A 13,209-nucleotide genomic window follows, 5' to 3' on the forward strand; every position below is an offset into this window, starting at 1 on the left:
CCCTTGCTTGCACTCTAGAACAATTTGTTCTAGATCTCTACAACCGACATGCTTTTTCCAAGCCCCAGTAAACTAGCCTGGTGTGGTTGAGCAGGTTACTTTATTGGAATCGCAGATATTTTCAGCATTGAATTAAAATAGTTAAAATACCATCTGGACACACTGTAAAAAACACTGTACAGTAAAAATATACATACACTACACAAACATACACAACACAAAATAATAGACTCAAATTGTGAATGCAAAAATGACGGACTGAGCATATGGTGGTAGTATGGAAATAAGTTCAGATAGCAGTAGCAAAAACCTTTTTTTTATTGGTCACTAAGATTTGGGGGCCCTTTTACTTGGCCTCTGGAACAGTGGCTGTGAGGAGCAGCTACTTTACTTTAAGCACCAGTATCAGAAACGATACATTTCTGATACCAATTGCTAGTGAGCAGTCAAAAGGATACTTTTAGACTTCACTATTAGGTTGGGAATAGAATATTGACATCTCTTCAATAATAATGTATGCTGCAATTTGTTTTAACTTTGGGCTATGGGAGGGAGGGAAGATTGGCCTCTTCAGCAAGATTTTTGGAGGCTCAAGAGAAACTCTAGTGGTAGCTGCCTGGAGAACACATTGGTACCTTCAGCTACTTTGCAGAAAAAACAAACTGCCATGGGGACTAACATTCTCAGCTAACCAGCAACCTTACTCTCAAGCTAGATGGAGCCTGGGGGTAGGTGATTTCACTGAACTATTTCTACCCTTGATACTGAGAACTGCCTGCCTGTTGAAGAGCAGCTGCAATGACCTTAATATTTTTTTCCCATTCTCCCCACAATCTTCCCTGAATCTTAAAAAATGGATAGTAACTGTAGTCTTCCAAGTCAAATGAAACAGGAATCCTTTCATCTGGTATTTTTATATATACAACATTATCACCAGTCTACACTTAATTCCTATTTTTCTTGTTCAGATCAATAGAACAATCCCATAGAATAATTTTGAGAATCTACACTTTTGCATCTCCAAGTGAGGCTTGGATCATCATAATCCGTAAGCGAATACAGCATCCTGGCTGTCATAGTGGTAGTTTCTATATGTGCATAAGTTTTGAAGTCAGCTCTGGTCGTTATTTACATGAGAAACTTTCAGGGAATACCAAAGTAGAGAACATGAAAAAAAACCACCCTGAAATAAGACAAAGAGACATTTCTATACTGTGGCTAAGAAAATAACAAAGAGGGATCCATGGAGTCACCAGGAGTTGAGATTGGCTCATATGAGAGCTGACTCTTTAAAGCCTGGTTTAGATGGCAAAACTAATGCAAATAACGACTTTTCTCCAGGAAAAGGAACAAAGATACTTCAGCTGGGATGAGGTGGTGAAATCATTGGGACAGAAGTCATTTTTGTGGCTAATTTTGTTGCTTGTTTGTTCTGCAGGCAAAATTGCTCTATTTTTGCGGTATTAATCACAATAGGAGGTAGAGTGGAATAATGTTGCTCCACCCATGCTTTCATCATTCACATTCATTTTGAGAACACTTTGTTACTCCTGCAACACATGCAAACACAGAGATGGTCACAATAAAAGCCCTGAACAAGCACCAAGCTTCCCAGATTGAGGGAAAAAATGACTGCTTTTCATTTTGGAGGAAAGGTGTTTAAAGTCCTTTCCACCGGATCCCCATTTCTGTTGGATTTATACATCAACACAATTAACAAATGAACATGAGAAACAGCTGTGACCCCACATGACTGGAGTGCAGTATGAAGAGGCAAGGCTGAGCTTGGAACGATGCTCGACCACCAGCAACTCTTCCACAGAGACTTCCCTGGTTGGGCAGACAATTATCCCTGGTGCTCTGCCATTTCCTGCATATGCTGATTAAACATGCATTGAGAGGAGGCTTCGGCTGTGAATGGCAAAAGAGGCTGGTCCCTGCTTCTGGCCCTGGACTTCCAGGCACCTTCTGGGACTGGCAGTTGAAGAGAAAAGTAGACAGGGCAGCACTTTCCCCTTAGTCCTGTGGATCCTGGCACTGGTGGCAGGTGGCCATGTCATCCAGGTAGTGCTCCACCTGAATGGTGCATGAGAAGAAGCCAAACTTGCTTTGTAGCAGAGTTGTGGCTTGTTGTAGCACAGCCTCCATGTCTGCATCGGATTCTGGAAGCAAAGATCAAAGTAGGGTCAGTTGTAAACTGGTTCAGACTATCTCATGCACTCCCCTACAGGGGAAATAAAAGTTATTATTTGTAGTTTCCAGGCCAGAATAGCAGGGATCCTATTTCACATCTCTAGTTCAATCCTCTGCATCTGTGAGACTACAAAAGACAATTTCCTCAAAACGCTCAAGAACACCACAGGCTTGGGGTAAGATATACAGTAAAGGGTTCCATTTTATAAAGCCAGGAACCACCAGTTTGGGGGAGGAGGGGTTTGTGGTTGAAAGTTTTAAAGATGAAATGAGGGCCTTATATATCTGCAAACAAGATTTGAGATAGTTTCAAAACTTGAAAACCTCTAAAGTATTCAGATACTTGGTTTTCCTGGAGGTAATGACAATAGTAGCAATAACACTACCACAACCAGCCACACTAGGAGAAAAGAAAATCTTAAAGGCTTTGTATTTTTGGTCATGCCTTTTTAAAAAACAAATCTGGGGGTTTCTTCCACTCTTGTCTTTCCAGGGTCCAGAAATGTGATTCCGCCACAATCTCTATTTTTAAGCCTGTATGCTCCTTATAAACCAAGTCTGAAAGCCCATGAAACACTGCATATTTCCTGCATGGTCTACAGCTGCTCAGAACAAAGGGAAAAAAGTACTCACCAACAGCTAAGTGTACAGCCACAACATGATGGCTGAGCGTTAAAGCCCAAAGGTGCAGATTATGGACCTGCTTCACACCTTTGACAGAGAGCAGGGTTTCCTTAACTGCTTGGAACTCCACACCTCGTGGTGTCCCTGAAGGACAGAAAGAAATGGCACATTGAACTGGGTCCAATTCAATCCCCATTTAAAAGCCTCTGATCCCTGCTTGAATTGTGCACAGTGATGGCCTCTTACGTAATCCAAACCTACCATAAAGCAGCCATTTTATGCACAGACCCTAGGAGGAAGCCGCAAGATGCAGAAGAAGAGAGGTATCTTCTATGCAATTTCCTCCTAAGCTAAGGAAAGCCCTTTCACATCAACTGTGCAGCTCAGCACGCAGACATTATTCCAAAACCAGTCTTGAGAAAACACAGTTCCATTTATTTTTTTTGTACTGAAATTTGAGAGGTACATCATTTAATTTTTTGCCTTGATCAGAAAAATCACCTTCCAGTTCTGCCTCCCTCTTCCAATGGAGAGCATAACCACTTTCTATATATACAAGTTGCACAAAGCCTTGATTTAGTTAAAATTTGGTGAATAAGTCAACTTAATTTGGCTTCACATAACACATACTTCAATTGATTAATGAGTGTGTGAATGATTAAAACTGAATAAATGATTAATGAGTGTGTGAATGATACCATTTAAAACATACACTTGATTCTATGTGGCTCTTTTATCAAAGACAAGTACCGGTAGTTACCTGAGACTCTGAGCGTCCAGCAGTGCTGAATTGTGAAAATTAGAAATCTTTGTTTCAAATTCTAGTTTCCATGATGGCTGCATAGATTTGGACAGCATAACAAGCCTCAGGTAGGCTATTGCCCATATTTTTAAAATTGTGGCTCATACACATTTAATAGAAATCCCATAAACAGCTTGCATATCCTAACTGTGGTACTCATATGTTGGGAAAGCATTCCAGTAGGGTATAATCATCTCTGATGGCCTTTTTATCTAAAACTGCTGTTCCTGACCAGAGGGACATTGATGCTGTTACCAATCTAAAAGCCATTATACAATTCTTGGTTCGTTACTGCAGTTTGAAAAGAGCCATGGCTAATAGTCAGACTCTTAGAGTTACTTTGAAACCCAAGCCATAAGTGAGCCTCCCTTACCCTGGTATGGGGCCTTCGTCATTTCCAGTAAATTCCATAATACTTTCAGAATTTTTAGCTGTAATCATGCCATCTGCAATCCAGATGGATTCAGTTATGGGTGTACCACTGGAAACTCTGAAAACCCAGGCCAGAGATAGATCATTACGGAGAAAACCTATCTATGTGGTTGCTAAGAGTCGACACTGACTTGATGGCACCTAAGCAATCAATCAAATCAATGCCATCTAAGTGCAAACATGAGTGGCAAGTGTAAACAGGATTTGAGGTAAATTAGGACAAATGTAAGGTAAGAGAAGCTCTTGAGAAACTTCAAGGTTTGCAGAAGGATAAAGGATTTTTTATTTAACACACACACACACCCGCTGCCATCACAATTGGTGAAGTTTCTTGAATGAGAAACAAAATATTTTGTTCTTCCTCCTCAAGGAAAAAACAGTCCAGTTGCCTTTTGAAAAAGCACCTTTCAAACAACTATGACCTGGATGACTGAGAATCTCCAGAGATATTTAAATGGACAAATCAACTAAAGAACAGCACAGCAAGGACTGAATATCCTTTGGTACCACAGAATGTCAAATGCCAGGTGGAAAATTTAAAAACAATAACAGGAAGCTGGAATAGACTACTAATTTGATTTTTTTGCAGCCTAATATCTTGCAGTAGGTATGACTACCACAATTGCCAAGAGCTCTAAAGTGGAGCATTTCAATTGGACTGTGTGCAGCACAGATGCAATATTTTGTTATAGATCCCACTGGAAATTATCCCACTTATTGTATGGTAACTAACTGTAGGTAGTTGATTACCACCATCATCAATTTCTTCATCTTATTACTTCGATCAATGCAGACTTTGCCTTGGTTATTTTCTTATTTCAAAAGTCTTAATAGTTTATTTCTAAACATTTACCACTTGAGGCAAGATATCTAAAGGCCAACTTATGAACAGACCCTCAGGTGGTTTCTCATTTCTTCACCTTTTGATATACATAACTAAAGAGATTTGTGTCATTCTTTCTTCCTCAATGTACTTGTGTACAATGTACGAAGGAAAATTCCTTTGCTCTTGCCATCATTGCCCATAGCTTTAAATGCATTTATACCATCCACTTACACTGTTAATTATACATAAACCATTGTTAATTAATAACTTCCTATAATAAGGTTATTTAATAAAATTGATTATCTGCAAGAACAATTCTAGAATTATTTTAACAATGCCCATCCCCCTGTAATCCTCCTCCTTGCAGCTGTGAAAGACAACTTACCTTCCATCAGTACTCGAAAAACATCACGAAGAATGGTTAAAGTGGAGCACAGCACAAAGACTGAGAAGAGGAAAGTACTCACTGGGTCAGCAATCTTACACTGGGGCTGCAAAAAAGGAGAGGGAATGGCAGATAGTATGAAGCATTCTGGTACTTATCTCCTGATTCTCACACCCTGAGTTGGTTTTGCAAAGGAAAAGGACAAGTAGTCACACAATCCTCCCTTTTTAATAGCCAAGGTTCTCAGTAGAATGTTTACATATTTTGATCTTTGTTAACATTGTTATATCTGAGCTATACAAATTCATATGGCCATTAAATAGCTGCCATTCTGATGGACTGGTAGCCCAGAAAGAGTACAGTAGGCCTAAACTTAGCGTAGACAATTCCTCTGAAGGTTTTCTATGCTATATTTAAATTTTGTTTTATGGTTATTTTAATTCTATTTAAAAATATTTTGCTCTCTTTAAACAAACATGCATCATTACATTCATTGGTAAATGTGTTTTCTTTTAGATTTCTTTTATACAATTTGATATTCCGTTACTGGCCAGCCAATCATGGATGCACATTTTGTGGGTGTACCTTAAAATTCCAAAAGTGTGCTCTACACGCACACAGAAAGTATTGCCATTATGTGTCAATGAGTATAATTACTAGGGAAAGTAGAAGTAATGGAGGGAAATCCTCATAAGGGAGGTCTTCGTTTAGAGAACAAGAGAAATGATGTATTAAGTAAGTATCATACCCTGATCCTTCATACCTTGAAATAGATGACAGTGGCAGCCACAAAGACCCCAATGCTTTGAAGTAGGTCACCCACCACATGTACAAAAGCTGCTCGGACACTGGTGTTGTCATGGGTGGGTATGGAGGGGACATGAGGGCTGTCCTCAATCTGTTCATAGCCTCTTGTGCTGAATCCATGACTGTGTGCAGAGCCTGACTGATGCAGAAGGTAGACCATGCTGTGAAGAATTTCAAGAGTGGTCACTAAGATCATCTTTGTCTCTATTTCTCACCAAACAATTCTAAAAATCCCATCCATCACAGCAAACCCACTTCTACCCATACTTCCTATTCCTTCACCAATCGTACAGACAACTGGACTAGCATATACTGTATATCATAGTCATAGTGGCGATATTGTTTGATTACAAAATAATTATAGTCAAAGTGTAGTAGCTATAGTATAGATCCTTAAGGGCATCTCCTAATCAGTACTTTTAGGGCAACCAAGCAAAATAGGAAATCTTTCAAATATGCACATATTTTATTTGGATACATAGTTGTTTATCTAATATTTTAGAATTGCTTTGCAGGAAGAGAGACAGGCTAGGTAGAATCCTGCCTGATAGGATTAGCAATGGTTTCCACATAATCTCCAGCATCTTGGAGGATTAAAAAGCAACAGCTTTGGGAAAAGTCATTTTGTAAAGATGACCAGTTAAGGGAAGTGGATTCTAGCAAAATCAGATAAAAACACCACCTGAAGTAGAAGTTCATTTTGAATCAAACCATCCAAATAATTCTGAAAAAATCAACAAAACCCCTCAAATACAGTGGCATCTTAAAGAGAAGTAGAGCAAATTTCTTATGGCCACAAACAGGGCCTGCCTGCTCATAATAGACCCCTTCAACATGTGATCAGTGGAAATATATGGCTGGCAGCTTGCAATAGAAATTAAGCTTGTTTAATCGGTCCCACATAGACATTCTACCTGATAATCAAAGTTACCTCCTCACAGAGTTAATATTCAAATATTTTCCCCATCTAGTAATCCTTACATGATGTTCACTCCCACTGCACAGGCTGAAGTGCCCAGCATCACAGAAGCTTCAATCTCATAGTCGTTGCTAATTATGCGGGCTGAAGCTAAGTAGACCAGCACTCCTGTAACGATCCAGATAGAGAGGACAGAAGCCAACGCACCCAGTGTCTCTGTGAGAAAAAAGAAAGCTGCTGTTCAGGTTCCCTGACTATCTTGACAATTGTCTTCCTGATCTTTCTGCAAGCTACTTGGGGAATAATAATGCATACTGGCATTAGACTGGTATTAATTGCACACCAAAAGGGCCAAACCTAGATCTCATCTTGGCTCTGTTCAAAATTATTTGGAGAAAAATTGTGGAGAATCTACAGGCTAGTTTAAATCTTCACACTGGCTGTCAGGGTAATGACATTTAATAGCTGAGCAGCTCCTGTAAGGCTGTAAACTGAGATGACATGAGGATGAGTCAGCAGAGTTACTGCCACTTTAAGAAGCTGTATATATAAGGGAGGCTATGTGAGGACGTCTCCCTCTCCTAGTGTATCTATCTCCTTGTGTATTATCTTCATAGTAGCTCTCCGTGTATAGTTGGAGATTGATTGCCTTGCTGTGCCTAAAACATGTGTGTGTGTATCCTGGGTTGTCTCAAAATAGTAGTCACACTCTGCAAACACTCTGACACTGGCCCTTTCCCTACTTGTATTTAGAAATGTTTTATAGTGTCCTCACAATTGCCATGCTCTCCTTAGATTATTTGCATGATATTTTAGTGTCACCTAGCCACAATTTCAAAGTAACAGCAAAGTAGACAGGCTTTATATCATTTCTACAATGGCTGGGTGATGCTGCCAGTATAATCACAATTGCCTCACAATTGCCATGCTCTCCTTAGATTATTTGCATGATATTTTAGTGTCACCTAGCCACAATTTCAAAGTAACAGCAAAGTAGACAGGCTTTATATCATTTCTACAATGGCTGGGTGATGCTACCAGTATAATCACAAGTATAAAAATGACCACTCATTTCATTACTACCAATAGTTGAAGATTTAAACAGCCTTGTGTTGTGATTTTCCTTTTTAACCTTAAATTCTCTAATCAGTTGTATGCGTGCGCGCGCGCGCATGTGCGCGCGTACACACACACACACACACACACACACACACACACACACACACACACACACACACACACACACACACATATATATATATATATATATATATATATATATATATATATATATATATATATATATATATTCAGCCATCTCATTTGGCTATTTTATAATTTATTTGATGATTAGGCAGTAACAATTAAAACAGAATAAGGTGCAAGTAAATGACTCGATATTGGAATAACTGAGAAAAGAGTGTACCAATACTAGACTTTATTTAATTTTCATGCAGAATATATCATGAGAAATGCTGGACCAGATGAAATAGAAATAGAAATTAAAATTCTTGGAAGAAATATCAACAGCCTAGAAATGTTACTGATACCTTGAGGTCTTGAAGTGAGGAAGACAACTCTTGTTAAATCTCTTGTGGAAAATGAAAAAAGGAAGTGCAAAATCTGGCTGGATGCTCAATATAATAAATCCCTAAGGTTTTATCAAGAGGCAATGCTAGCACAATGCAAATAGAGAAGAAGTTGAAGTAATAGCATATTATTTTCCTAGGCTCAAAAATGTTCAGAGATGGTGACTATAGCCATGAAATCAAGAGTTTTAACCACCTTGGAAGAAAGACAAGTTTAGGCAAAATAGTAATGTGAAGAGATAACAAGTCTGTTTTATCAAGCCCATAGCTCTCCAGTGATGCAGTTTACTGTGAAAGCTGTAAACATTGATTGGGAATACTTTGGATAGCAAGAACACATCATTCAATACCACAGGAAGTAAAATCAGACTGAACACTGAACACAGATTAATAAGAAAGTTAATGTTGAAATAGATAACACAATGTGAAAAGACCTTTCTCATAATAGAGAAAATCCTGATAGTTGGAAAAATCAAAGGCAATAAGAAAAAAAAAAACAAGAAAAATATGATCACAGATTCTATATACTTGCAATAACTCAAAGAAGCAGTTATGAGTAATTTTAGAGAAGCCACTACAGAGTCCCCAAACTGCAATAGGAGCAAAGTGACCCTAGAGCTGCCCTAGTGTAGATGATGTGCCAAAAAGGAATAAAAACCTGAGGAGAAAATAATTCTGAGGGCCTGTAATAGATACATTCCCACAGTTGGGCAACGTATTTCAGTACTGACTCTATTGCCATAATAGACTCCACTCTATGAGATGGGTAGTGTTTAAATTTGATAAATAGAAATAGAGATAATAGAAATAGAAAATGGATTGGTGAGGAAGCCAAGTTTAATGATGTCATTGTTTTGTACTGACAAGAGTGGGAAATAGTGGAGAAATAACATTTGTTATAAATCTAATTGGGTGAAATTGAGCCCATCCCTTTTCTTCAGCCTATAAAGTTGATGTGAGGCAAAATAGAAATCACTTTTCTTCAATTTAAGTTTTTTTAAATCCTGCCTTTCAGGGTAACAAGTCTCTCAAGAAGCTTATAGGTAAACCTGTTTCCTTCTTCTATTCAATCATGACTGATTCTTGGAGATTACCTGGACATGTCCCTGCAGTTTTTGTGGCAGGGTTTTTCAGAAATGGTTTGTAATTGCCTCCTTCCTAGGGCTAAGAGAAAGTGATTGGTCCAAAATAATCCATCTAGCTGTGAGAGCCTTTGTGCCTTCAGAACGAAAGAAGCTTGTTGGATGAGAAGCGAAAGTTTTCAAAGGAAAAAACAAGAAAGTCCACTTGTCATTTGGGGGGGGAAAAGGCACCCTTGGAACAACTATGACCAGAATGAGAATATCCATTGACATTTTGTTCCTGAGGCAAGGCTAGAACTCAGTCTCCTGTTTTTAACCTGATGTCTTAACCAATAAGTAATTTATTCAATTGTAAATAAAAGCAAAGTAATAATTACTTAATTACAAATAACCAAACTGTAGGGTAACTGATGGTAATGATCTTGTGAGCAGATCAAAGGAATTCAGCAGCTCTGATAGTGAGTCTCTTACCTCTTCCCTTTCCTCATCAAAAATTATATGCCTATCCATTGCTAGAAGTTCTTCGGGCTTCTAATTGCCATCAGAGTACCCAGAGTAAAGTTGAAGGGAGGGAGGGAAAAGCAAACTCTAGGGAAGTCTTAAGCAATGGATAAGTACATCTCACAGATACCAGATCAAATGTTCAAAATAGGCAGCCCTGAAAATGGATGCTGAAGAATATTCTTGTTTAGTTTTGCACTTGATTCTCTGCATCAAGAGACTCCACAAGTCCCCTGCAAATCCCCAAAAACTTTTTGATTATCAACAAAGATCTAAAAAGGCAAACAGATACATACATCAGTCAGTCATTCTGCTTCCCTATTTCCTTTCCTCTTGGAGTTCTCTGAATGCAGCATTCAGATAAGCACTTAAACGCTGAGCCCAAGCCTTAGGCTAGGGGAGAGGACCCCAAATTTTAAAAAAATTGTAAGAAGTATTGCTACATACAAATCCAGCAATTATAACATGCTGTAGTCCTATATTATCTCCAGGGACCTTAATCACAGTGCACATAGCTCTACTTTGGGGTTTTTTTCTAAGCATTTTGCTCTAACACTACTTTGCCATGTTCAAAAGGGAGAAGAAATATAGTCCTTCTAGTCTTTCACACAAATTTTGAAGATGTCTCACAGTATGTTCAAATGCTGTTTTTTATTTTAATTGGTATAGTTATTTTGTCAGAAAACAGAGAAAAGCAGATGGGACAATAGGGAAAAGAGCTTTCACAGAGAAGCGAGTACCATAGTTGCATATATTGAGACACTGTACTGATACGATTTTTCTTTTAAGAAGGGGACAACAATCCCAGACCCCGCACACGGAAGGGCAATACTCACCAAAAGTATCTTTCAAATGGATTCCATTATTGTTTAAGGAAGTAAAACAAATAAATGTAAATATATGCTAGGCTATTAACTTCAATAGATAAGATGGAGATACCCTAGCACAGGCTATCATGAGAAGGAAGAAATGCAGCAAACATTCTGTCCCAAACAATGGTAGGTTTCCAGTTCTTCTACTACTGGTTCGCTTGTGTGCACGCTCATGCTCGCATGCACACACGACACTTCTGTGCATGTGCAGAAGCTCCTGTGCATGAGCAGAAGCATCCGGGTGGGTTAGTGAAGCCCCCTGCCGCTGCTGCTATTGGTTCACCCAATCCAGGCGGAACTGAGAGCAGCCCACATATGATCCCAAACCAATATCAATCTTAAAAAAGACTCTGATCAGAGGAAAATCTTATAACACAAGATCAGAAGGATTATCCTTCAGCATTCATTCATTTTGTCAATGGAAAATAGGCACAGGTTGGTGTGAATAGCCATCAGATGTAGCACAAATGAAACCAGAGACAAATGTCTTGGTTCTAAGGACTTTTTCATGAACCAATCTTTTAGAGTTTTCTAGAAATGTACATTCCATTCAGACTTTCTTGTAAAAGGCCAATTCAGTTATTCTAATGTCCTCTCTAATTTCTTCAGGCAAAATCGTAACCTTAATTCTCAGGGCATGTACTGAAAGCCATGTGTAGCTGCTTATTAATGCAACCATCTCTCCATGACTCTGATTAAATCTAAACAAATTATTCTAGATTGTGTGTCAATTTGTAGAGAAGGACTCTAGCTTCCAGTATAAAAAACATGCTTCAGCTTTCTGCTAACGTCGGAGAAGGGTTCTAACCTGTTTAAATGATGGGAGGTGAGATACTGTACTATAGGAATGTTTTCATTGGTCAGCTATTGAAAGAACCTACCTGAGCGGTGCCAACCAAAGCTCATGGTTTTGGTGGCTGGGCGAGTAGAGACCCAGAGTGAAAAGAGGCTGACACCCATGCTTCCCATATCTGTCAACAGGTGGGCTGCATCTGTCATGATGGCCAGGCTATGTGCCAGGTATCCACCTGGAAAGCAAACAGACCCCCGGGGATTTTAAAAGCATAGATGGAGACAGGTCAATTAAAACCTAGCATAAGTATGTGCACAACTTGCTAAAATGGTTGATGATAAGATAATCATGTTTTATTGTATATCACTTCATGTCTTATACAGACAGAAGCCTTTTAGTCAGTTTATGTTTTAATGAGTTGGATGAATCCAGAAAAGGACTTAATTCAACAACCAGGTTAGGTGTGTTTAGATGAATGCAGATGATTAACAAATTAAGAAATAGGGCAGATCTATTATATCTTTTGACCAAACTGACCTATAACTTCTCCCACCATGAAGAGAAAGCAGATTAGACAGGCAATGCTGAGTTTCCGCTGAGCCTGTAGTTTCTGTTGACTTTGAATGGTGGAGCATGGCACAAGATGACAATGGGGGTCCACACGCTGCTCCACCTTGAGACCCATCATGGATATATTTGCATGGCCATTTTCTGAGGGTAGGTTGGGAAAGACATCTTGAGAACCTGAAAACAAACTGAAAAAATATTGGGCCATCAGAAGAACCCTCCATCTGAGTCAGATGCCAGAAGTACTAATAAAGGAGAATATTTGTAGCTCAAGGTTGACATGAAATGTCTGGAAGAAAACAAGCAAGCTCAAAGAGCACCAAGGAGCCCTGATGCCAGAGGTTCACATCAATCCCCCACCCTCCGCTCCAGTGTTACAATGGTGTTAATCCAATATCCAGCAAGAATAGAAAAATTGCAAGGAAAATATAATAAAGGCTTGAGCAGAAATCATGAAGGTGCAGCCCACTGGATTCTGGTGAATGCAGTAAAGATACATGTTCACATTTTGGTTTTATGGAGAAATATCTGTCAATTAAAACCAAGAACAAACCACAAACAAATGAGCAATATATACAGTATTGGTTGCACATGTTAATCTGTTGATACAATTAACTTATTTTATGAGATTGCATAATACTAAAAGGGTGGGTTTGAATAACATACTACTACCCCCCCTTTCCTTCCTCCATCCACAGATAGTGTACAACAAGTTTATCAGTTATAATGTTCTACAAACTATATTAGGTCTTGAATTGCCCGAGTTAAGGTACCAAGCAAATTGAACCAATTAGGAAGGAGATGGATGCATACCAGA

At 38.9% G+C, this 13,209-nt stretch overlaps 1 protein-coding gene across 1 annotated transcript; it reads right to left on the bottom strand.

The window, feature by feature from the left end:
- Positions 1 to 83: 83 nt before the first annotated feature.
- SLC30A3 (solute carrier family 30 member 3) lies at positions 84 to 12,564 on the bottom strand. Its single transcript, XM_014073300.2, has 7 exons — positions 12,363 to 12,564; positions 11,914 to 12,060; positions 7,051 to 7,204; positions 6,026 to 6,230; positions 5,263 to 5,368; positions 2,827 to 2,961; positions 84 to 2,162 (listed from the first exon to the last, which is right to left on the bottom strand). Exons 1-7 carry the CDS (start codon positions 12,511 to 12,513, stop codon positions 2,017 to 2,019), a joined length of 1,044 nt encoding a protein of 347 aa, XP_013928775.2. The 5' UTR covers positions 12,514 to 12,564; the 3' UTR covers positions 84 to 2,016.
- Positions 12,565 to 13,209: the final 645 nt, after the last annotated feature.

The sequence above is a fragment of the Thamnophis sirtalis genome, unplaced genomic scaffold (assembly GCF_051295495.1).
Source record: "Thamnophis sirtalis isolate CommonGarterSnake01/CBP01778 unplaced genomic scaffold, rThaSir2_p1.2 scaffold_6, whole genome shotgun sequence".
In the NCBI taxonomy this organism is placed as follows: Eukaryota; Metazoa; Chordata; class Lepidosauria; order Squamata; family Natricidae; genus Thamnophis; species Thamnophis sirtalis.

Excerpts from the sequence above, each read along its gene's own strand:
- SLC30A3 (XM_014073300.2), bottom strand. The coding sequence starts at position 12,513 with ATGATGGGTCTCAAGGTGGAGCAGCGTGTGGACCCCCATTGTCATCTT. Across the intron at positions 7,205-11,913 it reads CTTTGGTTGGCACCGCTCAG|AGACACTGGGTGCGTTGGCT; the intron begins GTAGGTTCTTTC and ends TTTTTCTCACAG. Across the intron at positions 6,231-7,050 it reads GCAGTGGGAGTGAACATCAT|CATGGTCTACCTTCTGCATC; the intron begins GTAAGGATTACT and ends AATTCTTCACAG.